This window comes from Miscanthus floridulus, chromosome 1 (genome assembly GCF_019320115.1).
Source record: "Miscanthus floridulus cultivar M001 chromosome 1, ASM1932011v1, whole genome shotgun sequence".
In the NCBI taxonomy this organism is placed as follows: Eukaryota; Viridiplantae; Streptophyta; class Magnoliopsida; order Poales; family Poaceae; genus Miscanthus; species Miscanthus floridulus.
Window position 1 is genome coordinate 164,603,148 of NC_089580.1, and position 26,308 is coordinate 164,629,455.

At 47.6% G+C, this 26,308-nt stretch overlaps 1 protein-coding gene and 1 pseudogene across 1 annotated transcript; both read right to left on the bottom strand.

Moving 5' to 3' along the window:
• Positions 1-1,621: 1,621 nt before the first annotated feature.
• On the bottom strand, positions 1,622-2,586 carry LOC136500600 (pathogenesis-related protein 1-like). The gene is made up of 2 exons (XM_066495995.1): positions 2,312-2,586; positions 1,622-2,207 (listed from the first exon to the last, which is right to left on the bottom strand). Exons 1-2 carry the CDS (start codon positions 2,496-2,498, stop codon positions 1,912-1,914), a joined length of 483 nt encoding a protein of 160 aa, XP_066352092.1. The 5' UTR covers positions 2,499-2,586; the 3' UTR covers positions 1,622-1,911.
• Positions 2,587-20,982: 18,396 nt separating this feature from the next.
• Positions 20,983-22,581, bottom strand: LOC136466612 (cytochrome P450 76M5-like; annotated as a pseudogene).
• Positions 22,582-26,308: the final 3,727 nt, after the last annotated feature.

A 26,308-nucleotide genomic window follows, 5' to 3' on the forward strand; every position in this document is an offset into this window, starting at 1 on the left:
TCTTACATATTTATCTTTATATATATGATTGATCTTTATAAACTTCGCGGTACCTAAAAATCATTCCTGCCTCCGCCACTACGTGGGAGGCGACCTTGGGGGCCAGGGTCTGCCAGTCCATCACGGCAGCGCGGAACAGGCGCGGCGCGGCGACAGGCGAGACGATCTCAACAGTCCAGCTGTTAGTGGAGGCTATGGCTGGTGGTCTGCGATGAGCTTTGTTGGCTCGTTGCCTGCTAGGCCTTGTTTGCTTTAGCTGACGATGCAACTAGCTGGAGCTGCTGTTGTGTTGCTGGCTGGAACGAGCGGCAACAGCCAACAAGGTATTTAAATAGGATGGTGTGAACGTGGGGTTGGTGACGCTTGCCCCGTTGGTGTCCGGTGGTGACTGGTGAGGCCTCAAGTTGCTGGGCGAGTCGTCGGGCTTTTCCACAATGGATGGCGCTGTCGGTCGAGTGAGCTTTATTAATAAGGCCGGCGTCGAAAACACACGTCAGAAAGTGTTGTTGCACGCTCTTTGTCAAAACATGAGGATTCCTGATCAAAAAAGAAAGAAAAAACACACGAGGATTCGAGGAATTTGTTGACGGAATTGGCGCCACCTTCCGCTTGCGCAAATTGGTCTAGGTGGCAAAAGCAAGCCTTTGTTTCGCACTTTGGGTTGGTATATATATGATAACAAAAGGAGGAAAATAACAAACATACTGACACAGTTATATGTTACTGCATTTTTAACGAAAGTGTTACTGCATTTTAACTTTAAAAAAAAAACAGGTGTCACGGCTTTAATTTCTTTTCGTTCTCGGATTAGCCATCCTGCACTATTATTTTCTATTACTACCGGGTCGGCCTTATTAGCTTGCAGCCCCACACAACCCTCTAAGCTTGGTGTATCAAAACTGGAGGACTAATAGGTGAGCTATTTTTTTAACGAAATTCAACAAGTAACCAGAGCCATGTGTATCCAAATAGGACTAAAAAACCAAGGAGTCGAACTATAGAAGAGGTGATAGTAATCCTCGTGTATGATTCTTGGAATGTCTAGAAATAACAAAACAGAAGGGCTTTGTACGGCAAGAGGAAATGGCCCTCAGGAAGAAGGCTTGTGGTGAACTTAGCTTAGTCTAGTGTCACTGTTATATACTTCTGAGTTCTGTAACACAAGTTTGCAAAACTCTACATTTTCTCCTTTTTTAAAAAATGGACAGACAAGAGGGCTGCCTATTATATAGTACACGCAGGCTTCTCCTTACATGATTGACCAAAGCTCCTGCCATTTCTTAAAAAAATGCAAGCTCAGTAGATAAGGGTTTGACCGTTTGAGGCTGCCGTTGAGCATCACTTTCGTCTAATCTCAAAAAATGATCTAAAAGCTGCTGAGAAGAGATTGCGTGGCTTTTGATTGTCCGGAAGCTAAAATTTTATTACAAAAATAAAAAAACCAATAGTCCGAAGCCATAAAACTAACTTATATGTCAAGAACACATAAGGTACCGCTCAAACAAACACACCCTTAGATGTCTTCTTCTCCCACCTCTCTAGTGAAGCTATAGCTCCTGGAGCCTTCACATTAATTTCAATTTTCAATAATGACATATTCACCAGAACAGTCCCCAATATCTATTCGAAATGAGCAAAATTCCTTATTCAGTCAAACTTGCACAGGATTCCAAAACAGAATGCCCTTTTTCTTCCCACACAGAAGACCATGAGGGTATACATAATCCCACAACGACAGCATCGTACATACTACTCATAACATCTCAAGTCCATACACCGTGCACTGCTTAGAGCAGCTTATTTATTTTGTATGAAAAAAGAATCAGGAAACAAAACCCAATCTCCGTATATATAAAATACGTATATGTATAAGGCCGCCCGGGAAGGGGAATCGCGTCCCAATCCACTGATTTAGTTGTAGGCGTCGGGGTTGGCGACGAGGTAGGCCTCGGCACCCTTGAAAATGGCGGTGACTGCCTCCTTGGCCTTGGCTTCCTCGTCCTTCACGTCCACGCCCGGCAGCAGCTTGTAGGTCGACTCCACCTTCACCACGCTGCCGCCGTCGGCCGCGGGCTCCACCTTGATGTGCGACGCCGCGGTCTCGATGGCAACGCCGATGCCGCCGCCCTCGATGAGCGTGTTCTTGCACTCGCACTTGTCCACGTCCAGGAACTCGAGCCTCTCCTTCATGAAGCTGAACGGCATGACTGCAAGAGCGATCGCACGTCATGCGCTAGCGGTTTGATCGATCGATCGGGCAACAACATGTTGGTCTGGGCGGCTGTGGGCTGGGCATGCCGCGGACACTTACCTGAGGTGAAGTTGAACTGCCTGACGCTGCCAACGCCGCCGTCGCCCTCCACGGGGTGGGCGCTGGCGACGACGTGGGAGGCGACCTTGGGCGCCAGGGTGTGCCAGTCCATCACGGCGGCGCGGAACAGGCGCGGCGCGGCCACCGGCGACGGGATCTCGAGGGTCCAGCTGTTGGTGGAGGCCATTACTTCTGTGATCGGCTGATCGACTAAACTTGGAGCGAGCTGAAGCTGCTTAGGTGCTCAGCTCTGAGCGTGGCAGTGCTGCTTTCCCCTGCTTGTGTTGCCATGAGAGTGGCGGACTGTGGGCTTTAAATAGGCGGTTATGGCGGGGGTTGGTGGCGTCCGGTGAGGATGAGACGCCCGGAGGTCGTCGGCTTTTCCAACTTGGCTTGGCTTGGCTTGGCACCGCACCGTCGCTCGTCGCTCGTCGCTCGCCAGTGACCATAATGTGGCCGGGGTTGCAGAGACACGTCAGGAAACGTGCGGTCATTCCGTCAACGTTCAACTCCTCAAGGTGTAGAATATGTCGTCGAATTAGCACACCGTTTCGCGTGAGTGTCATGATTCTAGAATAACACAGTAGGGCTAGATTGGGATGATGAGCTTCCAGATAAAAAAAGCATGTAAGCGTGGTGGGTTGGTGTGATTAGAATAGAGAATTATATTGTGAGCGTCCTGACTACTTGCATCACTCTTTTTTTAAGTTAAAAGCGGCTCTGAGGCCTTGTTATTGCATCCATAGGCTCGACACTATTTTTTTTTAAGGGCTAGCGTCCGGACGTCCGGATGGGACGTCGCGTCTGGATGCGGCTCCAAAACTTATGCCGCTCCCTGGTCCGTGTCCGCACAGGGACACCCGCGCTCACGTCCATCACAGGGACAACCACCGTGCAACACCCCGATCTACTTTTACAACATCCAGACAAAACATTTACAACATACGTCTAAAACAGATGAAACATTTAGAACATACAGTTGAAACACCATTGCAACATTCTGATCTACTTTTGAAACACGCAGATGCAACGCTTGCAACATACAAAAGAAGAAAGATGCAACACTTGAGACATGCGTCTGAAAACTTACAATATACGTGTACAAAAAAACAGATAAAACATTGAGGATAGACGCTTGCAACATACGTGTACAACTATGGCAATATATGCAACATCCCGATCTACGTTTGCAACATCCGCATAAAACAATTAAAACATACATCTGAAAGAACGAAACACTTGAAACATGGTCTTGCAACATGTCTGAAAAAAGCGTCCAGAAACATTTGAAGCACAGCATCGCCGCGCGGCCGTGATCTACCTGGTGGGCAACTGCGGTGGCGCAAGCCTTCTCTTTGTGCCGACGACGCGAGGTGGATGGGGGCGCAGGCGCAGGCCTCCCCTGCTTCCCCTTCTAGGACGGGCGAGGTGGATCACACTACTACAGAATATTTATCCGTGTCGGGCATTTTGGGTTTCCCACGGCGGGCAAACCGGTCCGCCGCCGCCGAAAGGCCACGGTAAATCGTGGCTTCCCGCGGCGGACAGCTTTGCCCGCCGCGGTTAATCGTTCAGGAAAAACAAAAAAAAAGAAAAAAAGCCCACACGGGCTTGGATCTGGGCCGTACTGAACCTAGATCCCGCCGCCGCCGTCGATCCACCGCCGTCGATTGGATCCGCCGCAGCTCCAACCCGCCGCACCGCCGGAGGGAGAGGAAGGGCCGGGGTGGGCGCCACGCCCACCGGATCTGCGCCGTCGTCAATTGGGTGGGAGGGAGACGACGCCCCTCCATGGATCCGTGCCGTTGTGGCGGGTTGGCGCCGCCCCGCCTTGGATCCGCGCCGGACGGGCCACGCCGCTGCTTGCCACCGTGCGTGGAGGAGCACCTGTCGCCGCTGCTCGCCACCGTCGTCGGGGATCTGCAAGGGTGCGAGTGTGAGAGGGACAAGATCCACTATTGATCTGAGAGAGAAGAAAGAGGGCTCCACACCTTGCGCCGGATCCGCCGCCGCCGCCGGGGCCTCCATACTGGCGTCGGGGCCTCCACGCCGGCCGAAGGAGGGAGAGGAAGGGGCGCCGTCGGGGCCTCCACCGCCGGCCGAAGGAGGGAGAGGAAGGGGCGCCATCGGGGCCTCCACCGCCGCCGTCGGGGCGACCTGACCTGGAGCGCGTGGGGAGGAAGAGAGTGGGGAGGAAGAGAGGCCGACTGCGCCTAAGTATACCTATATATACATGTAGACGAATATCGGGCCAGCTTAGGCCTGATGGGCCTAGGCCTTTTCCGTGGCGGGCTTTTAACGTTGTCCGCCACGGTAAATTGATTTACCGTGGCGGACACCTTACGATGTCCGCCACGGTAAATAGGGTATTTACCGTGGCGGGCATCTTAATATGTCCGCCACGGTAAATAGGGTATTTACCGTGGCGGACATATTAAGATGCCCGCCACGGTAAATCGATTTACCGTGGCGGGCAAAAGTGCCCGCTGCGGTAAATAAAAAAATGCCCGCCGCGGTAAATCGTGGGATTTACCGCAACGAGCAAAAATAGGTGCCCGCCACGGAGTGCAAAAGTGCAACGCTGCGCATATTCGTTTGTGTAGTAGTGTCAGCGCGGGGCTGGATGGTGCGTGGCTGCACACCCCCGCAATGCTCGCCGTCAGTCGAGGGAGAGGAGACACTGCTGGATCTTGGGAGGGCGCCGCCGGTCGGGGTAGGGGAGGGTCAGCGGCTTGCTTGATCCCGCAGACCACGCGCCAACGGCTTGCTCGAGCCGCCATGGAGTGGGGGGAGCGGCCGTCATGGAGTGGGGGGAGGGTCGCGGCCGCAGCGGCGGAGAAAGCGAGCGAAGGGCGGCGGTGCAGTTGAGGCGCCCACAGCGGCCGATGCGAAATGGGTAACGGAGTGTCGTTCTATTTTATTTCGTTTTTTTAGGAACTCTGTATGCGAGAGCATGCTGTGGGCCGGCCCACAGGCCTAGCTAGCCGCGTTCGGACGGACCGACACGGGACAGACGCCCTAGTCGAAGCATTATCGTGATTTTTTTACATATTCAGGGAGGCGGTTCGTCCAAACATAAGACTCACCAGGGTCCCAACTCATCCCATCCTAAGCTAATTCATGTGCAACTGAATTACAGACTCGAGGCACTGACAGGACATCATTACAAACCAAATGGCCATGCAGTGATTCACGAGTATCCCTTATGAGCATGCTGCTTGCGGCTAAATCCATTGAGGATGAAAGAAAGGCCTTCTTAAACACCGATGAATCCATCTCTAGCTGTATCCGGGAGATCCCAAAATCTATCGCCGATTGCAGCGCCTTTGCACACGCCGATGTTTCAGCAGTAAGGGCATCCGGAACTGCTGACAGGCGCCCCGCACCAGCTGCCACGGCATCACTTTGACGGTCCCTGATGATGAATAATCCCCAACTGCCATTCAAAGTATCCTGTATGAACGCACCGTCGCAGTTGATCTTCAGAGTCCCCGTGGCGGAGCGCACCATCTTTGAACTGTCTGCATCGTTGAACTCGACGCCCTCACCTCCTTCCCCTTAATAAAATTCAGAACTTGCCTGTAACTTCCTCTCTTGTTAAACCGCGCTCCCCTTTATTCCTCTTTTGATGTCGCACTGTCCCTATTAACCTTATCATAAACTCTTTTCCGTTGTTTGCTTTCTCAGTTTACCATCATACAATAATTATACTATAATCCTGTAAATACACCTTTTTTATTTTTTTTGGCGAAGAGAAGGGGGATTATATTAAGACTCGGCACCGTACATCATCAAATTGCACATGGAAAAAATCTAAAATAAAAAAGACATAATATGCTATCCAGATTTTTTCATCGTCTTCTTCCCCAATGGCTTCCCTCGAATACCGGAGCCAAAGTACAGTCCTTATGCCGAATCCAATGACCGGCCTCAAAAAATTAGAAATGCCACAAGATCCAATGCTTCGGAACCAGTCCAAAACACATTTAAATCGATAGAAAAATTTTGCATCGCTAGGTACAACCTAGGATGCAAATTCATCATCTCCAAACCTTGATTTCCTCTCCACGGCCATCGGCGATGAGATCAATGATCCGAAGTGGCTGTCCTCGTTGGGAGCGTCCAGAAGCACCCCTCCCTTTGCAGACAAAGGTCACAAATTGGCCGCTTTCCCATAAAATCGACGCCCGCAACGGCGATTTCGTCGTGGCAATCACCAAAGTCATCGCATGAAACACGATCCCGACTAAGAATCATCTGATTTCGCCGGAAGATTTATTTGGACTAAACAGATGGAGTTGCCGGCAGATACACATCTTAGTAAGTTTTTTAAAATATGATTTTCACGTTTACTATATAGAGATTGTATGACCCCGAATATTTCACCGAGTTGCACATCATATATCACTAGATGGAGTTGTGGTGAAATCAACTAGGGATGTGTTTGATTTGACAGAATATGTTAGATGGGACATAGCGGTCCTTGGACAAGCAATGTTTCGTTCGCAGGTGACTTAGATAGGAATATCAGCTTGTCTATAAAAATATGCTGAACAAGTCTGTCCAAGTTCTCCAATCTTTGTCATCAATAAATAAATTAACAATTATTAGTATGTTACATTATTATTTAGTGATTATTATGATGACAAGATTAGTTTTGATAAGTAATACTATGTTGATTAGTGCACATCTGTGTGAAATTTAAGACAGTAATAGTGTTAATTAACGTATTAGTATAATTATCATGACAAATGTGCACTAATTTTGTCATAACAATTACTAATAAAAATTTACTTGTTAGTGTATATTTTATTATTATATAATTAGTTATTATTTTTAAATAAAATATATAATGAGTTAACTATTCTCGTCACCATGCTGCTGCGGGCATGGTTGAAGCATGGTAACCAGGGGCGGTGGTGGCGACGGTGGCGGTGGTCGCGCCTCCAACTTCTAAACCTGTCCCGCTGTCAGATATATGGGCTCAGGGTACCCTCACCGACCATGTATCTGGCCCATCAACGGAGGATGACCGAGGATGAAGCCCTCGAGGACTAGGCGCAACCACCAACTTGAAGGTCACGACGTATCGAGGATATCTGCCGCCATCGTAGCTATGATAGGATAGAATTGATCTGTTGTAACAAACTATGAATCCAATCCGTAGCGATCGCCCTCTTTGTAACCCTACCCCTCTGCCTATATAAAGAGGGGTAAGGACTCCGCGATCGTCACGTCCACCACGACATCATCGCCTCATTCCAATCTACCTTGTAGCTAGGAGCAACTGCTTGCATACGAATACAAGAAGAGCAGCAACATCCACTGGATTAGGATTTAACGTGCCACCACGTCCCGAACCAATATAAGTCCTTGTGTCTTGTGTGCTACCATCTGGATCCGTCTACGCGATCATGTTGCTAGGCATTGCCGGAGCTAAATAATCCAACAGTTGGCGCACCAGGTAGGGGCCTTTCGCGTTCAGATTAACATTATGTTTCAGATGGGAACCATCATCAACATCGACGACGCCGCGGAGAAGATGCAGCAAGGCAAGAGGATCACCTTCGGTAGCCTGGACTTCATCGTCGACCAGTTTGGGGACTTGCATCTGCAAGAACCCGAATCTCCCATGGAGGAGGAGGAGCAGCCTCCCCCGATCTATGCATTCTTTGTCGGATTGGAGGAAGATGTGGATGTTGGGCCCCACACTCTTGCCCAACACCTGAACCGCTTCGAACGCGACGTCTTCAACAAGCTCGTCCGAGAGAGCGATCTCAAGGCATTCTCCAACTCTAGGAAGATCCAAATTGGACTCCCCGATCAGATCTATTACCGCCACCTGATCACTTCCTTCCTGGCTTCCCAATAGGATTAAGGAAAGTGGCAGCGACCTACTCAAGCTGGCTTTAACAAGCCCTGGCGAAACCCGCCGAGCCTCGCACCGAGGAGCGTCCCATTTGCGGTCCCAACTCCCCCGAACACTTCAGCAATCTGGTTACCTTATTCATCGGGACGGTCGCCAGCGACGACGAAGATATGTCCGACATATTGGAAGATTGGGAACATGCAAAGGACGAAGGGCCTATCCTCGATTTTGATCAAGATGAGTACGATTAGTTCCTCCTTAAAAATCCTGATTTAGAGGAGGAACTACCCAAAGAGGAAGGCACCTAGCCCATGGAGCAACCCGAGTGCTACATGAACATACAAGACCCCGAGCCGCCTTGGGAGAAACTCGAGAAGCTCGTGTTTGGTTGCCTCGCTCCTTCGTCGGGTGATGCTACCATCCCTGATGCTACATACAAGACTAGCGACGAAGCACGACTCCGCCTTCTTTGCTAGAACGATGATCTCGAGGCAGAGAATAACCACCTTCGCCAACATCTCGACAAATCTCCTAACACTCAAGAGATCTAGCCTGTAAACACCCACCCAAGGGGTGGATAGAACCTGGATGACCATCCCTATGGGACTGTCAAATTGCTTCAATCGGCTACCACAGTCGGGCAGACGGCGCTCCCGATGACTCAGAAGCCACAACCCAATTGAGAAACAACCAAGGCACGCCATGGGCCTACGCCACGCGACCGCTAGCAACGCCCTCTAGGGACCAGGGGCTGACCAACGGGAGGACCTAGGGCACATCATCCTTCGAACCCGATCTATGATTGGCCAGGGAATGAACAAGATCCTCACCTGCTTATCAATGCCCATAAACAAGAACGTGACACTCGTGATCTTGCGGAGCGCTCGATAGCCCCTGGAAGGCAAGCTCAGACCTCGATCAAACTTGAATACACTATCCCAAGGATAGTCCCGAACGCTCGCAAGAAGCAAGCCTGCCGGGACATGTTTGAGTTGATCATGAACAGTCCATGCCAGAACCATAGCTTTGTTGTGACCCACCTCGCCAAAGATTGCATCGCCTATCAGCGACATGTTACTCTGGAAGCCCAAAAGCGGATAGAACAAGATGGGTACTCAGGAGACCGTGATGATGACCAGGACACCGGTGCAGCTGCTAGGGTCTCCATGCTCATCTTAGGCACCCCCAAGCCTACCAAGACCGAAGGCTGCAGAAGCTAACCCATAGATGGATCTACATGATCGCACGGGCCGCCTAGCTATACCTACGCTGGTTCGAATGGTCGATTACCTATGATCGAACCAATCATCCGGATCAGGTGGTTGAGGCGGGCCGATTCCCTTTGGTGGTGACTGTAGTCATCGAAAATGTGAGGGTGACGAAGATTCTCTTGGACAGAGGCAGCGGCATCAACATCCTTTACAAGGATGCCTTCGACAAGCTAAACATGGACATAAGGAAGCTGCACCCATCACAGTCTCCCTTCCACGATATCATTCTCGGGCAACGCGCCATGCCCCTAGGCACGATAGACCCTTTTGTGGCATTCGGCAACGCGATACACTACCGGAGGGAGACACTCTCCTTTGAAGTTGTCGACTTCCAGGGACCATACAACGCCATATTCGGGAGGCCATGCTACGCCAAGTTCACGGCGATCCCGAATTACGCCTACCTCAAGCTGAAGGTGCCAGGACCGTGCTGCGTGATCATGATGTCGGGAAACTTCTAGAATGCCTACCAATGCAAGAGAGACGCCGTCGAGTATAATAACCTAGACTCAGGGGGCTCCCAGCCTCCCCTGCTCGATGCCGGGGAAGAAGCTCCTGACGATGTCTCCGGAACAACAGCCCATCGCCATCCTCGACCTATCATCCTTAGCTCTACCGCCGGCCTCGACCCCTGTGGCCCTCATCATCGGATCTTGATAAGACAACCGACGACCCACGGTTAGGTCAGCCTTTTATTTTTTCTAAATTTTAGTTATCATTTACATCTTGCAAAGAACATTTATTTGTTACATGAATAAACTGTGATCTCTCGAGTACCTTATGGAGGACCTCTCTGGGTAGCTCGGGGTCTAACCTTTGCAGCTGTCATGTTCCTGTCTAGCACGTTCACATGTTATACTAACTTATCAATGTGCTCGGGGGCTACAATGATAACTATACATGTGTAGGGTCGAGACGGCGGACTAGAGGGGGGTGAATAGTTATTTCTAAAAATTAATCACGCCAGCTAACCGAAACAAATGTGGAATTAAGACTATTGGTCTGGCCAAGACTACACCCCTCTATCTATGTTCTCAAGCACCTTATAAAGATCCTAATTAGGCAACAAAGGTGCCGGGCTAGCCACCTAATCAATTCTAGTAGCAAGGTCACACAAACCTATGCAACTAGTATTTCAAACACCGGGGAGCTCCTACATAAATTAGTAAGCAAAAGCACAAAGCTCCTAAGCTCACTAGTAATGCTCAATAACAAGGATACATAATCCAAATTAGAGAGCGCAAATTACTTAGCCACTCAAACTAAGTAATGTAACTAACAAGGCTATTCAAGCCAAATTAGTTACGCAAGGGAGCTACTTTTATGCTACACAAGCAAGAAGATAACTAGTAAGCCACACAAGCTAACTAATTACAAGAGCAACTACATAAGCATAATATATATGAAAGTAAATACAAGCTTGTGTATGAGGAATGCAAACCAATGGAAGAACAATGTTGACATGGTGATTTTTCTCTTGAGGTTCACATGTTTACCAACAAGTTAGTCCCCGTTGTATTGACCGCTCACTTGGTGGTTCAGTGGCAAATAGATGTTTCACAAACCTAGCCCACACGTTGGGTACCGCAAGAACCTATCCCAAAAGTGAGAGTAGCTCAATGACATGCTCTACTAGAGTTGCACTTCGCGGCTCCCGCGGGGCGAGCACAATACCCCTCACAAATCCTTCTCCGGAGCACCACACAAGCTTCTTGCGGGCTTCACGATATAGACCAATCACGAAGATTTCCTAGTGCCACCAAATGTAAATCCCGAAGGCACACACTAGGTATCTCAACCTGTCGCAAATGAACACTAAGCTTAGAGAGGTAGAAGAAGGGAGGGGGTGGATCTTCAAGCTGTCATCCACACCCACACAGGGCACTTAATCTCTCCTAAAAATTTTAGCTCGAATCATGGGAGAGAGAGGAGAGGAGGAAGAACCCTAACTCATATTCTCAAGAGTAAGAATGGGGAATGAGAGCGTTAGAGAGGAGAGGAAGGGGAGGGGCGCTGCCTTATCCCCCAGCTGGTCTAGCCAGCACAAGCCCAAATGGCTCCCTAGCGCTCCCCACGGCTCCCTCAGGTCACTCGGCCAACAGTCACAGGCGCTCCTTCCCTGACACGCGGGTCCTAGTTCAAACAGTCTAAAATGGAGACGACAAGACAAGCATGTAGCCAAGGCTCCCTCCCATGCGTGCCCACTCTCCAGTCGACAATGCAACAATAGCAGTCCCCCGAACAGGAGAAAGAACGGCGCAAGCAGCTCCCCTGTGTGCTTTGCACCAACGCTCCCTCCACTCCTGCAGCTGATGTGCGGGTCCGCTAGGCAAGCGGCCCCATGCAGCAGGCACTTCCTCTCTCAGACAATGGGCAATGGAGCAGCACAGGGGCTTTCTCTCTCTCTCTGGCTGACATTCATGTAGCCGGTCCCCACAGCACTGTTGCTCAACAAGAATTTCTTGCTGAGCCAACAGAATTGCTAGTTGAGCCCTCGTTTAGTTGGGCACCGAATCGGCGCCCGCCTGATTTTTTGGCGTACTGTAGCTACCGTATCGTTTTGTTTTTATTTGATAATAATTATCCAATCGATATATAATTAGGCTCAAAACATTCATCTTGCAAAGTACAATCAAACTGTGTAATTAGTTTTTGATTTCGTCAACATTTAGTACTCCATGCATATACCGTAAATTTGATGTGACGGGGAATCTTCTTTTTGCATAGTGCCAAATTCTGGAATTGAGGGAAACTAAACACACCCGAGTTCCATTGCTCTCTCTGATGGGCTGCTCCCGCACGGATGCAAAGGAAAGGAACACGGCTTTCTCTCTGTCTGACACAGGTGGTCCCTCACTCACTATTCCTAACCAAGAATTTCTTGCTAAGGAGGGGGAATTGTCGGCTAAATATTGGTTGAGCAACGGCTCAAACCGAGCAACCCTCACCGGCAATTTTACTTCGTGACCAAGAAATTCTGGCTGGGCAACAACAGCTCATTTCATTCCTTTTCCTTTCTACACTTTTAAGTGCAAACTTCACAAAGATATTCTAAAATAAATTAAATACTTAAGTTAGCAATTTCACAAATTTTTCTAGGGCTTTCTCATGCATCTCACTACGTCACTGAGCGCTAAGTATATGCAAATGAGACTGATATTTAGTGGCACTAGATAACTGTTGCAACTAAAAGATTTTTCCTCTTTATAGTACGGCTATCTATCTTAAATTCGGTCAAGCACTTCTCTACTCAACTTAGACCGGTGAAATAAAATGCCCTATAGGTTATACCTTGCTTTGCACATTCCATTCTATCTCCTCCAATATTGATGCAACATATGCACCAACCTTGATCAACAAATGATATGATCCACTTCATGTCATCACGCGATCTTATTGGTTCATCGATCTTGACCTTACTTGCTCTTCACCATTGCTTCGGTCCATCGACGCCAAGTCTTTGCTCAAGCTTTCCCGCCACATGGTTTATCGCTTCAAAGCCTCCGATTTGCCCTTCACGCTTACAACCGGTCTATCAAGCCAAGCCTTATCTTGATCTTCTCCACCTAGTCACATGACTCCATGTCATGTATCACATACGTTAAGCTCCTCCATCATGTATGAGCTTTGCAACATATCCAAACCATTTTCACATCCATAGCATAGGTTGCTCACACAAGTGTGCCTGTGGACTAATCACATGTGTATCTCACATAGCCACATATTAGTCCACCTAGGTTGCCACTCAATTACCAAAACCAAACAAGAACCTTTTAACGTGCCACCCACTTATGCTTTTCTCTCGATCGATCAATGTCTCATAGGCCTTGAAATGGTATAAGTGACACAATAAGACCTCGCGTGGACTCGATCAGGATGTTTTGTTCTGGTCGAATAATCCCTAGGTAGTTAGTCTAAAACTTAACTAGCATCAAACACTAAAGACGATGAAAGATAGAGTAACGAAGTTGGCCATAGCACATTACAAGACAGCCTCAAGCGCCGCCCAAATCCTCCGATGAGTTGGGAACACTGCCCTGCAGTATCACAGAGAGATCTACATCGTGAATAATAGCCTCAGAAGGTTCTATGGCCTGCTGCTAAATCTGACTATACAGTGAGGGATTGGTGTCAACAGGTTTCCCTCTAATGGAGATGATGTTCAGGTCAGTGTAGATTGTCTCGACGGTCACCAACGCCATGTGGAAGATATGAATTAGGGTTTCAGGATGCCTCCTAGGAGGGGGTTAGGGGCTGCTATATATAGGCCAAGGTGGAGTAGGAGGCAAGGAATCGAGGTGGAGTAAGGGGCAAGGAATCATCACATCATAGATCCGCGTTAACTCCCTCGATCACCGTTGGATGAACCGACCTTGATCAATTGCGGAGATGGACTCTCAAAGACGGTGGGAAACCATCGTAGAAAGGAGACGCTGATCGGTGAGACCCATAGGCCAACCGGCCTATCTCTGTGGTAGGTGGGCCCCACCCTCCGATGGAAGCTTCTAGACTCCGTCTTGAGTTGTTTTCCGTAGGTTTCGTGAGCCGAATCTCTTTCTAATGTCGGTTTGCTTGTTTAGAGAGTATGACGGTGGTCCTAGGGGCTGTTTTCTGGATAAATCCTCCTGCATTCACATATTCACCAAAGCTCATGGAATTCATTAGTTTAAACCCCTATTCCTTTGTTTGGTGATGAAATTAAGTACATATGCAGGATATATTGATGGTTTATAATTGATGTTAATGATCGTCAACAGCAGGATTCGTCAAACACCTGCACGAGGTCCCAAAACCTTGCTCGAAGGGGAAATACTCCACCTTCGGGCCGAAGTTGTGAATGACCAAAGCTGTCCTGGCCGATAGCCCACCATCGATAGGCCTGGGTGACCCTAGAGACCTTGGCACTGCGACCAACTTGTGATAATCCAAAGCAAACACAAACCAAGGTCATAACTAGCCATGGTCGCCTGACGTACCTAGCATCATGGATGCCTGCGCTCGGCATTGCCTCTTCTTCTTCCTCTCGAGGGCTCCTTCCCCCTTGTTGGTGTCCCCTGCCTCCACAGCAGCCCTGCGCCTCCTCGTCTACACACCTAAACCCGACACACCATGGTTGGTACGTCTCGAGCGAGGCATAGGGACAACGGCACTCAACTCCTCCTAAAGTGTAGACATCTCGCCATTACTAGTAGATGCCTCAGCACCATCAATCCCCCTCTCCTGGACCTTGTCCAAAGGGGCCCTGGAGCAGTACTTCCGATGATCTTGCAAAATAGAACAAATTACATGGGAAATCAGTACAGGTTGTCAACTGATCATCAACAACTGACACCTTACTGAGTTCTTGACACCTATCGGCTTTGAGCTCAGGGGCTCCACCAGACGATCTTTGCTTATGAGCTAGGATTTTGGACCCATCACCTTATTGGTCACAACAAGCACCTAAAGCGCGGTGTTAGCTCGATGGGCTCTCCTGACGGGCTCACAGCATCAGAAGAGTCGCACATCAGGGATGCATGTTCCCTCAGGGGCTGGATCTACCTCCAAAAAAAGGCTACCAGGCAAGCTTGACCGATAACCCCTCTTCTCAGGTGATAATCCTACATGTCACTCGCGAGTGCAGGGTCAAGATGGCGGACTAGAGGGGGGGGTGAATAGTCCTTTCTAAAATTAATTGCGTCGGCTAACCAAAATAAGTGCGGAATTAAGACTATCGGTCTAGCCAAGACTACACCCCTCTATCTATATTCTCTAGCACCTTACAAAGATACTAATTAAGCAACAAAGGTGCCCGGCTAGCTAGAGCTCACCTAACCAATTTTAGAAGCAAGGTCACACAAACCTATGCCACTAGTACTTTAAGCAACAGGGGAGCTTCTACACATGCTAGTAAGCAAAAGCACAAAGCCATCTAATGCTCACTAACAATGCTCAATAACAAGGCAATCAATGCTAAATTAGAGAGCGCAATTACTTAGCTACACAAACTAAGTAATGTGACTAACAAGGTTACACAAACCAAATTAGCCACGCAAGGGAGCTACTTCTATGCTACACAAGCAAGAAGGTAACTAGTAAGCTACACAAGCTCAATGTATGCAAAAGTAATTACAAGCTTGTGTAACAAGGATGCAAACCAATGGGAAGAACAAGGGTGATTTTTCTTCCGAGGTTCACGTGTTTGCCAACACGCTAGTCCCTGTTGTGTCGACCGCTCACTTGGTGGTTCGGCGGCTAATTGGCATCACCCGCCAAGCCCGCACGTCGAGCACCGCAAGAACCTACCCCGAAAGTGAGGGTAGCTCAATGACACGCTCAACTAGAGTTGCTCTTCATGGCTCCCGTAGGGCGGGCACAATGCCCCTCACAAAGCTCTTCTCCGGAGCACCATACAAGCTTCTTGCGGGCTTCAATGGAGACCACCACCAAGCCGTCTAGGAGGTGGCAACCTCCAAGAGTAACAAGCACCACCAGCTTGCAACTCGATCACCTAGTGCCACTCGATGCAACCTCACGATGCAATCGCACTAGAATCGCTCTCTCACACAATTGAATGATCACTATCAAGGATATGTGAGATGGAGGGCTCCCAAGCACTACTACACAAGCCACCAAGGCTCTAGTATGCTCAGCTGCTAGCCCAGTGCCGACCATGGCTTCTATTTATAACCCCACGAACAAATAGAGCCGTTACCCCTTCACTGGGCAAAAGTCGGGACGACCGGACGCTCCGGTCCGATCGACCGGACGCTGGACCTCAGCGTCCGGTCGTGTGATGCACGTCATGTGTCCCCTTCTTCAAACGCTGTTCACAGGATCCCAACAGTCATCTATCGATCGGACGCTCCAGCTTGAATTGACCGGACGCAGCAACCCCGGCATCCGGTCATTTCCAGTAAGGTACCGGACATGACCGGACGCGTCCGGTCGGTCGCGATCGGACACAACACCAGCGTCCGGTCACCTCCAGCAACACTGCTCTGCCTATGTCATCACACGTCACCTTGATCGGACGCATAAGGACAGCGTCCGGTCACTTCCAGCGCCAGCGTCCGGTCGATGACCGATGCCTGCCCGCTGACTGCCACTACTGACCGGACGCTGGAACCCAGCGTCCGGTCACTACGTGACCAGTGTCCAGTCCACTCTATGAGACCCTATCTTTTTGAAACAGGGCACCGGTGGCACCATCGGACTATCCGCACTCTACGGGCGGACACTCTACCGGTGGAGTTTCGAACCCTTCTCACCTCCGTTCCATCGTCGAGTTGATCCACATCAACTCTAACTTCATCTCCTTTATAAATGTGCCAACACCACCAAGTGCACACCACCATGTGTATGTGTGTTAGCACTTTCATAATCATTTTTCAAAGGATTAGCCACTAACCTTGCCACGCCACTCAATCCTAGCAACGATGCAAAGTTAGATCACTCGAGTGGCACTAGATGACCGATATGCAAACAAGTTTGCCCCTCTTGATAGTACGGCCATCTATCCTAAACTCGGTCACAAACTTCTCTAGACACCTATGATGGGTGAAATGAAATGTCCTAGGTTATACCTTTGCCTTGCGCATTCCATTCCATCTCCTCCAATGTCGATGCAACACATGTACCAACACGATCAACAATGATATGATCCACTTCATATCATCATATGATCATATTGGTTCATTGATCTTGACTTCACTTGCTTTTCACCATTGCCTTCATCCATCGGCGCCAAGTCTTGCTCAAGCTTCACCGCCACGCGGTCCATTGCTCCAAAGCCTCTGACTTGCCCTTCGCGCTTGCAACCGGTCCATTAAGCCAAGTCTTGTCTTGATCTTCTCCACCTTGATCACATGACTCAATGTCATGTCTTATGTGCAATGAGCTCCTTCATCATCACATGTGTGAGCTTTGCAACATCTCCAAGCCATTTTCACCTTCATGGCATATGTTGCTCACACGCATGTACTTGTGGACTAATCACCTATGTATCTCACATAAACACAATTAGTCCACCTAGATTGTCACTCAATTACCAAAACCACACAAGTACCTTTCAATCTCCCCCTTTTTGGTAATTGATGACAACTCTACAAAGATATAGAAATTAAGCTCTTTTGGACTCATGTTGCTTGCCCAAGCAATTTTACCATGTGAAAATGATTTTGGACAAGTACCACAAACCCGAGATGGTAGTATTAGCTCCCCCTACATATGTGCTAGAGTGTTTGATTTGAAGCTCGCACATATGCATAGATTAAAATCATGGGAGAGTAATTACTACAAAATGATGCTAAGGTGTATAGAATAAACCTTTGAAGCGTGTACCAATCAGAGTTGCACCTTTAAGTTCATCCTTAGCACCATGGTTAGCTAGATATCACTTGAAAATAAAAACACTAGATACCTTGTGAGATCAACATTAAAAGCAAGGTACTAGCATTACTTGAAAAGCATACCAAGTGTGTAGCTATCATCCTTTGCATGCTAGTTATCAAATCATTATTCAAGTTCTACAACTAGCATACACCACACAAGCATGCATATTGAATTTGAAAGCTTATGCAATGCAAGCAAGCACATGAATATGCACATTTCAAATGCAATCAATCAAAGTTCATGAGCTTGCTCCCCCTACTTATGTGCTTCTCTTGTCCAAGAAATTTTGATCCATCTCTTTTCTTCAATGTTGCTCTCTCTTTGTCCATATCCATGTCCAACCTCTACTTCTTTGAGCTTTTATATCTTATCTCTCCCCCTTGTATAATCTCAATCTCAAAGCTTTCATATCTTTGTACAATCTCTCCCCCTTTGTCATCAATTTCCATAAAAGGTGAGCTTCTCATTGATGCAAAGGTATACATTTGGGGTAGATGGTTGAGGCTTGAATCTTGCATTTTTTATGGACATCACTTGATTGTTGGAATGACACCACTTGTAGATACCACTTGTAACTCATACCACATGTATCTTGTGTAAGGTTTCTTGAGATACCACACATAGGATCTTTGATCTTGATACCAATTTGTGTGACACCTCCCCCTATGTGATAGCATGGGTCATCCATTTGATACACTTGAGCTCTTATAGGTGAGGGATGCATTCTTCATTTGATGATCACTTAAAATTGAGGATCACTTGTGGAACCATTTTCTTGCATGATTGATACCATGTGTAGATATGATATCACTTAGAAGAATCTTCTAGTATGGAACCACTTGTTGGATTTATCAATAAAACCATTTCTTGAACATTTGCTATCTTCATGAGTACTACTTATAGGGTATCACTTGTGAGTTGATCTAGACATCATTTATAGATTCTTGATGAAATACTTGAGTCTAGATACCACTTGAAACAAACAAACTAGATATCCATTTGCATTGTTGTCTTATGCTTGTACTCTTATCACTATCATGAGCTTCTATGGTTGACTTGAACTAAATTGATTTGCTTAAGCTTCCAAGTCTAGTTTGAACCAATGACAAGCTTCTTCACACCTCTTACAAGGGTTATCTTACCAATGTTGTACTTGTCACTTGTTAGCAATCCAAATTAGATCAAGTACTTGGGATCACTAGCTCATGAACAAATTCATATACTAACCACTAGATCAAGTAATCATCTAAGCAATAGTGGTAGGCTATGAATTTAAGCATTTCATTTGTTATGCATGATCCTATGAAGCATGTACTATATGCACTAACCGCATACTAGTAAGGGATGAAGTGATCATGCACATTACAATGATACCTTTGCTATGTTGGAGTAGAGGATAGTCACATAGATTCCAATTCATTACTCCAATAGCAATGTGAAGTCCAATTATAAGCTTGGTGAAGACCAATAGATACAATTTTGAATTCCATTCTTCACACATATGAAATGAATACCACTTATAATCAAGTGCGCTTTCTTGTTGTGGTTGGCTTGCTTCATCTTTTGATCTTTGCTTGCATGAGAGAACTATTTGGAATACCACTTGAAATATCATGACTAGATCTCTTTTGGGTGTTGCTTGCTTTTCTTGATCAACTCTTTTGATTGCTTCAACTAAGCATCTCAAATGTTCCTCGGATCACCACTTCCAAGTTAGCCTTCCAAGTACCACACTTGGTTCACCTACGCATAGGCGGCAAGCCCCTACACTAGGGAGAAGTGACATCTCTCCAAGAACCATTCTTGACACTCACTTGAAATAACTTGATTGATTGATCTAAGTGGTGGATTTAACTTGATGAGTAACCTTGATTCCTTCTTTAAGTCCTTTTCTTTCTACTTGTTTAAGTCCTTTTCTTTCTGCCAAATGATCTCCAATCATCACTTGAACTTAAACTTCATCCTCAACTCAAGTTTGATCTTGATTTTTATCTTGAGTACCAAAAGTGTGCAAAGTACACTCCACAATCAAATAGCCTTGTACTCTTTGCTTGTCATGCTTCTAGATCATCTCAAAACCAAACTTAGGTACCTCAAACACTTGTAAACATGTTTCCAACTTGAGGACTCTTCAATCAAAGTGACTCTAGATCAATCTAACATTTGTTACTTTTCTAACAGATTTTGTACCCTTCAAAGAAATAAGCATATCTCCCAAAGTATAAATCCAAATACCACTAAATTTGGTGGAGGTGTGCAATACTAAGTTACCTAGCAGCTATAAAAATTTTAGCTTCATTTGACTTCTAGGTTGCTACCAGATTTCAATTCTTCCACCACTGCTACATGCTGAAAATAGCTGCACTATAACTGACAAGATCCACTCCAAAACCGAAGTATTTCTTATCCAATTCTCATAAAAATTGTACATCATCTTATACCATAAGTCTAGAGCATGTACACCATTTTTATGCCAATCCAACAAGTGTTGATTACTCAAACATGGCTAACATCACAGCTAGCTCAGATTCTCAATTATAGGACAGATTTCAACAATTGAGCTATACTTCATCATGTATGAATCAAACTTGAAACTAACTTGTTTGAATACTTCCATAAGACATATATCCATTCAAATCACTTACTAAAAGTCATCTCATGAATTAATCCAACACAAATCAATTCAAACTTGACTACTAATCAATTATCCATTCAATCATCTCATAGCAAGCAACATTGCATATTTATCCAATTCAATCAACTCATATGCACCCAAAAGAAATGATCAACAAGAGATATACCTTGGTTAGCTCATGATCATCCAACTAGCAAGCTTCAACTCAAATATTTGCAAGCCACCAAATAATCCAATAAATCATCAAGAGTAAAATACACCGGAGGTCCATTAACTTTCGGTGAAGTGTCATCTAGGTCCATCAACTTTGAAACTGCATGTTTGGGTCCATTAACTTTCGTTTTGTGTCATCTAGGTCCATCAACTTTGACTCATGCATTTTTGGTCCATGAACTTTTAAAATGGTTCACTGCAGGTCCACGCATGCATGCACGCACGTCGACATTTTGCGTCGGTGGAGCCATGCCTGCACTCGCCGCCGTCGCTCGTCTACCGGGCATGCATGTGTGTTTTCCTGCTCGAATCATGACAGGGTTAGTGCTTGCACGGCCTTGAGCGGCATGACCATGCTAAGCGACGTGCCGAACCGGTCCGTGACGTCCACGTCGGCCGGCTACATCCCCTCGGGTAGCCTCCACTCAAAGGCGTGCAGCATAGAGGCCAGGAGCAGCGTCACCACCCTTGTCGCCATGGGCAGGCCTGGGCACTCCCTCCGCCTGGCCCCGAACGGCATGAACTCCAGCCGCCCGTCCTTGCTACGGAAGTCCACGTCCGTGCCCACAAACCGCTCCGGCACGAACTCCTTGGGCCGTGGCCACACCCCTGGGTCGCGCATGATCGCCCACAGATTGATGATCACCTTGGTGCCGGCGGGCACCGCGAAGCCGCCCACCTCCGCGCCGTCGGCCATGGCCTCGTGCGGCATCAGCAGCGGGCTTGGCGGGTGCAGGCGCATGTACTCCATCACTACGGCTCGGAGGTACGGTAGCCTATCGATGTCCGACTCGTCCGGGTGAGGCTTGGAGACCAGCGCGTCCCACAGCTCTTCATGGACCTTGGCCATCACGGTCGGGTGCCGGAGCAGCTCGGCCATCGTCCACTCCACCGAGATCGTGTTTGTGTCCGTCCCGGCGGCGAAGAGATCCTGCGCGTGGATGGAAAAGTAAAATAAATGCTCCTGGCTGATTAGTTGAGAGTATCAATTCCAAGCGAGCTGATTGCTCACGTACCAAAAGAAAAGATTTGATCGTTTCAAGGCTGAGTTGATCCGCCGAGTGAAGCTGAAGCAACACATCTAGGAAATCATTTTTCCTGTCGCCGTCGCCTGCGCTCAGACGGCGGCTGATGATAGGGTCGAAGAAGTCATAGAACTTCCTGACGTGCTCGGCGGTGCGCCGGCGACGGCCCTGCAAGTCGAGCGCGGAGAGTGTAGGGAAGAGGTCCGACAGGTTGGGCTTCACGACTTCCTCCACGGTGTTCCTGACCAGCGTCTCTAGCTCCTGCACGCGGTTGGAGCTCAGGTCCACTATGTCCTCGGAGAAGAGCACGTTGGACACGAGGTTGAGCACTCCCGAGAACAACACGCGCCACACGCCCGGCGCGGCGGCTGAGGCAGCGGACGAGCTCGCGAACCTTCTCCTCCCCCACGGCGCGCGTCGCGCTGAGCCCGCGCGCGGAGAAGAGGTGGTTGGTGCACACGGCGCGGAGCCACCTCCAGAGCGGGCTGGTGCCGGGGAGCCACAGGATGGAGTGCTCGTGGTTCCCGAGCGCGCGCGCGGCGTCAGTGACCGACCGCCCCGCCAGGAGGTGGTCGTACCTGTGCAGCACGTCGCGCGCGGCCGCGGCGGTGGAGGCCACGACGACGTGGGTGCTGCTGCCGAGCCATAGGGACATGACGGGGCCGTGCGTCTCTGTGAGCCGGGAGAGCACCTGATGCAGCTCGCCGTTGAGGTTGTGTATGTTGCCGAGAAATGGCAGTGCCGCGGGGCCCGGCGGCCACCGTGCTGCCTTGCCGGAGATCCTCCTCTTCGGTTCGTTTTTTGGTGGAAACGAGCAGTTTGTAGAGGACGTAGGTGGAGAGTGCTACGCTGCAGATGAGCCATGGTAGGGTCGGAGCTTCCATTTTCATGGTATGTTGGATAGACGATGGTGTTCGTTAATGCATGGTCCTATACGGTAGGGTTAGTGCATTTCGGCCCGGCTAAGTGGCCCTGTCATGATTCGAGCAGAAAAACACACATGCATGCTCAGCAGACGAGCGACGGCGGCGAGTGCAGGCATGGCTCCACCGACATAAAAAGTCAACGTGCGTGCATGCATGCGTGGACCTGCAGTGAACCATTTTAAAAGGTCATGGACCAAAAATGCATGAGTCAAAGTTGATGGACCTAGATGACACAAAACGAAAGTTAATGGACCCAAACATGCAGTTTCAAAGTTGATGGACCTAGATGACACTTCACCGAAAGTTAATGTACCTCCGGTGTATTATACTCAATCATCAACAACTTGAATTGTAGCACTCGTATGATGTAACACATTTGGACTTCACTCAATTTTCACTTGGCATTGGGTTTGGATGTGCACTAGGCTTCATATCTTGACTCAACATATGATGATCAATATGAGATCAATTGAATCAAGTCTCCAATGCCGATGGTACCTACAATCAATCATCCACTTTTTGATGGTACCCAAACAAGTTTGGGTTCTCTTAAGTTAGGAGCAATATACTTAGGCAACGCCTTAGTATGAGTAGCGGGATGTTTTGCAATAACAACCATAGAGGTACCATTACCATCCTTTCTAAGCACATTATTATCAACAATTGAAATAGGCTTAGAAATGTCACCTAGGGGACATGAATGTGCCATGTGTCCCCTTTCCCGGCATGAGTAGCACTTTCTCTTTGCTTGAGCCTTCTCTTCTTTGCTCATGTGGTGCTTCTCATTGCCTTGCCTCTCATGGATTGCTTGAGCCTTCTTCTCAAGCTTGGTAGGACACTTAGAGGCAAAGTGTCCCGTACTTCCACACTTGAAGCACTTGATGTGAGCATAATCTTTCTTCTCATCTTCATTCTTGCTCATCATCTTGGCATCTTGAGTTTGCATTGGATGCCTTGCCTTTCCACCCATTCTTATTTTCTTCTTCTTCATCATCAAGTCATCACCATCTTCATGATTGATCTTGATTTGCTCTTGGGGTGTCTTCTCTTGCTCAACTTGTGGCTTTGGTTGAGGCTCTTTTAGTTGCTTCACCAATTGCTTGGTTGAGCACATTGAGGTAAGGTGACCCCAAGTGCGGCACTTGAAGCACCTCACATGTCTTAGCCTCTCTTCTTCTTTCTTCAACTTGAGCTTTTCTTCATTGGGGTAACCATTTGCAAGATGTCCCACTTCATGGCACTTGAAGCACATGAAATGAGAGAGCTTCTCTTGTTCTTGCTTCTTCATTTCTCTTTCATATCTTCTCTTGCCCCATCTTTTGCCCTTGATCTTGCTCTTGTTGAAGCTAATGCCACTTGTGTCTTTGCGGCTTTCTTGATGATTGACTTTGCTAGTCTTGAAGCCGACTCCACTCTTGTCACCAAAGTTTCTTTGAGTCTTTAACATATGCTCAAAGGTGACTTGAGAGTTGTAGCACCTCTCTAACTTATTGCTCAATTTCTTCACTTGTTCATTGAGCTCATTGTTCTCCTTCAAAAGGTTAGTCTCACGAGACATAGAAGTAGAACAAGCATCTATATGTGAAGAGCATGGCATTTCTAATAAATCATCACAAGAGGTGGATACATGCTTCTTGCCTACATCACAAGGGTTAGCAACAATTTGTGATTTATTATTTGATCCATGTGATGAGCTCTTATTATTTTTAAGTTTCTTTGTAAACATTTTAATGAGAGAAGCATGTTGTTCTAATAATTCATCATGAGATGCAAGTAGTGTCTCATGATTCAAGTTTAGCTCATCATGTGAAGATTTAAAAGCATCAAGTAATTTCTTATGTTCTTCACAAGAGTTCTTTAGAAATGAGTTTTCATTTTCTAATTTCAATGTTTTAGCTTTCTCATTTTCTAAAGACATGGTCATGCTAGCAAGTCTACTAACAAGCTCATCATATGAATCAACATGATCAACCATGTTATCATTTGTTACCTTGGTGTCACCTTGTGACATGAAGCAATGTGGTGATGTAGTTGGAGAGCTTGTAGTAGCATCTTCATCAAGGCTTGAGCATGAATCATCATCACCATCAAGTGTGCATGGGGTAGCATCATCACTTGCAATACTTGTGGCATCATCATCAACCTTGTCAAGTGAACTTATGGTAGATCGATCATCACTTGACCATGAGGTGGAGCAATCTTCCACAATCACCAAATTGTGGTTATGCTCAACACACTCATGCGCCTCCTTCTTGAATTTGCCATCATCCCATGTGGAGGAATCACCGAAGGTTTCCTTGATGGACTCCCATATCTCACGAGCGGTTCCCTTGATGTTTACTTGTTTCATCAAATCAAAGCTTAAAGCATCCATTAGAAAATAACAAGCATGTGCATCAAATTCATAGAGAACTCTTTAAGCTTTGGTGAGATTTCTATGGTCCAAGACATGGGTGAGACCACTTATGACAACCCACCAAAATTTAGGTCCCTTTGCACGAAAATGATCAAGCATGTGATTTTTCCAAAGTGCAAAGTTTGTGCCATAAAAAATGTGTGCCTCACAAACATCTAGCCCATTAGACGCCATCCTCTCAGGTCAGTGAAGACCACAAATGAGAGACCAAGCTCCGATACCACTTGTAGGGTCAAGATGGCGGACTAGAGGGGGGAGGGGTGAATAGTTCTTTCTAAAATTAATTGCGTTGGCTAACCGAAATAAGTGCGGAATTAAGACTATCGGTCTAGCCAAGACTACACCCCTCTATCTATGTTCTCTAGCACCTTACAAAGATACTAATTAAGCAACAAAGGTGCCCGGCTAGCTAGAGCTCACCTAACCAATTTTAGAAGCAAGGTCACACAAACCTATGCCACTAGTACTTTAAGCAACAGGGGAGCTCCTACACATGCTAGTAAGCAAAAGCACAAAAGCCACCTAATGCTCACTAACAATGCTCAATAACAAGGCAATCAATGCCAAATTAGAGAGCGCAATTACTTAACTACACAAACTAAGTAATGTGACTAACAAGGTTACACAAACCAAATTAGCCACGCAAGGGAGCTACTTCTATGCTACACAAGCAAGAAGGTAACTAGTAAGCTACACAAGCTCAATGTATGCAAAAGTAATTACAAGCTTGTGTAACGAGGATGCAAACCAATGGGAAGAACAAGGGTGATTTTTCTTCCGAGGTTCACGTGTTTGCCAACACGCTAGTCCCTGTTGTGTCGACCGCTCACTTGGTGGTTCGGCGGCTAATTGGCATCACCCGCCAAGCCCGCACGTCGAGCACCGCAAGAACCTACCCTGAAAGTGAGGGTAGCTCAATGACACGCTCAACTAGAGTTGCTCTTCGTGGCTCCTGCGGGGCGAGCACAATGCCCCTCACAAAGCTCTTCTCTGGAGCACCGCACAAGCTTCTTGCGGGCTTCAACAGAGACCACCACCAAGCCATCTAGGAGGTGGCAACCTCCAAGAATAACAAGCACCACTGGCTTGCAACTCGATCACCTAGTGCCACTCGATGCAACCTCACGATGCAATCGCACTAGAATCGCTCTCACACAATCGAATGATCACTATCAAGTATATGTGAGATGGAGGGCTCCCAAGCACTACTACACAAGCCACCAAGGCTCTAGTGTGCTCAGCTGCTAGCCTAGGGCTGACCATGGCTTC